The 1,999-nt window shown below is 36.2% G+C and overlaps 1 protein-coding gene across 2 annotated transcripts in view; it reads right to left on the bottom strand.

Annotated features, from left to right (window-relative positions):
- Positions 1–1,999, bottom strand: part of UPF3B (UPF3B, regulator of nonsense mediated mRNA decay) — a 21,641-nt gene that overhangs the window by 10,544 nt on the left and 9,098 nt on the right. For both annotated transcript variants that reach the window (XM_003797005.2, XM_003797006.3), the window contains exon 4: positions 1,209–1,307. In XM_003797005.2, the coding sequence (XP_003797053.1) occupies positions 1,209–1,307 (99 nt within the window). The remainder of the gene's footprint in view (positions 1–1,208; positions 1,308–1,999) is intronic.

Below are 1,999 nucleotides of genomic sequence, written 5' to 3' on the forward strand. Positions count from 1 at the left end.
AAAAAAAAAAAAAAAAGTCACTGCTCCTGTTAACCCAGATTCATACTTATGGAAGCTATGGAATCTTAACAGATATACTATGTATAGCAATAAGCAATTCCTGAATGGGTATGGCTCACTTTAAATAAACTCAACACATGAAAATCAAGTATTCCAAAAATATAAATTGGTAGGAAATCCTATTTGTGGCACTAGAAGTGATGGTAATTCCTGGAGTTCTCTCCCCTCTGACACCAGAAAGAGTAATATGTCTGAGTCATTATATTCTTTGCTTCTATGTAGGGTTGACTATTGTCACTTAATCTAGTCTTCCTGATCTAAATCTGTGATATAATAAGCAGCTGTGTTGTTGCTGTGTTTGCTGTTTTCTTTATAAAATACCTATAATAGTAACAAATGGTAGAAATTAAACTAATGAGTCTAAAGTATCAGTCTGATATAAAATATTGGAGCTAAGTCCTTATCAAACATAACAAGAGTTATGTTATAGTTATCCAGTGTAACAGTGTAACATTACAGAGATCTCAAAATCTGGAGCTGGTATACCTTAAATGGCAATTATTTTAGTTTTTCAGTTCCTGTATTTCTGTTCAACTTAATTACTATGTGTGTAAGTAACTGCATATTTGGGCCTAAAAAATATAACAGGACTTTTTATATTTATAATACAGTTGTATGACACAAAATAGGTCAGAGACGTTTTCCTATCTTATCAATGCATTCTCATAATCTTGTGAGGCACCTATTATCAGATACATTTTATAGCAGAAGAAACAATCTCAGAGAAGCTAGTTACTTCCCCAATGTCACACAGCTAGCAAGTGATAGAAGTGGAAGCCAGACCACTTCAGCTACTTTATATGAAGTTACTTGGGCATGGAAATTTTTCCATCACATCTCAAACCTTCTTCACAAAGATAATGGAAACCAAAGTCAAATATTCATAAAATTGGTAAAAGGCATTAAAGAACAGTTGTTATTCAGTAGTGGAGGAATGAAATGCCATTAGCCAAAGCTATCAGAAATTCTCTGTAGGAAACTCACTTCTATTTTAACAAATAAGCAAAGCTTCCATTAGCGACTAACATTTCTCATTAACTTTATTCTATATTTTCCTAATTTAAAACACTGACATCTAATTTACTCTCACAAAGGTATTTTTGGGAAAACTCCTAAAATAGCATTATATAACTAGAACTATACTGTACCATCATCGATAGTCCCAACTTTGGTATCTCTTTTCTTAGTCTTCTTCTTTGCAGCTTTTTGAAAAGGTGCAAATTCTACTATAGCAGGATATTCCTGACCTGTTTAGAAAAAAAATAACCACACTTGCTATAAGAAAATGTCAAAAGTGGACACAAAGGAATCAACTCACTGCTTTCTAGGCCTCCTCTGAGGCAGTCATCTGAAGAGGGTCTCCCAAAGGGCATAAAGCATACAAGCACAACCATAATCAACATACTATGAATGGAACCCCAAATTCGCACTGATAACATAATGAAAAGATATAGCCTGGAAGTAAATATTTGTTTAAACTCAACTTCTAAAATGTAATATTGTTCACGCTTTAAAAAGGGCCTGTTGAATGGCACCTATGGCTCAGTGAGTAGGGCACCGGCCCCATATACCGAGGGTGGTGGGTTCAAACCCAGCTCCAGCCAAACTGCAACAAAAAATAGCCGGGCATCGTAGGGGGTGCCTATAGTCCCAGTTACTCAGGAGGCTGAGGCAAGAGAATCACCTAAGCCCAAGAGTTGGAGGTTGCTGTGAGCTGTGACGCCACAGCACTCTACCGAGGGTAACAGTCTAAAACAGCCTGTCTCTAAAAAAAAAAGTAAAATGCAATATTGTAACATGTGAAAAAAGACCCTGCAAACTAAATTTCATTTAAAAATATTATAAATCTTTTTTTTTTTTGAGACAGAGCCTCAAGCTGTCCCCCTGGGTAGAGTGCCATGGCATCACAGCTCACAGCAACCTCCAACTCCTGGGCTCA

Source organism: Otolemur garnettii, unplaced genomic scaffold, assembly GCF_000181295.1.
Source record: "Otolemur garnettii isolate 467f Iridium unplaced genomic scaffold, OtoGar3 scaffold00110, whole genome shotgun sequence".
Lineage (NCBI taxonomy): Eukaryota > Metazoa > Chordata > Mammalia > Primates > Galagidae > Otolemur > Otolemur garnettii.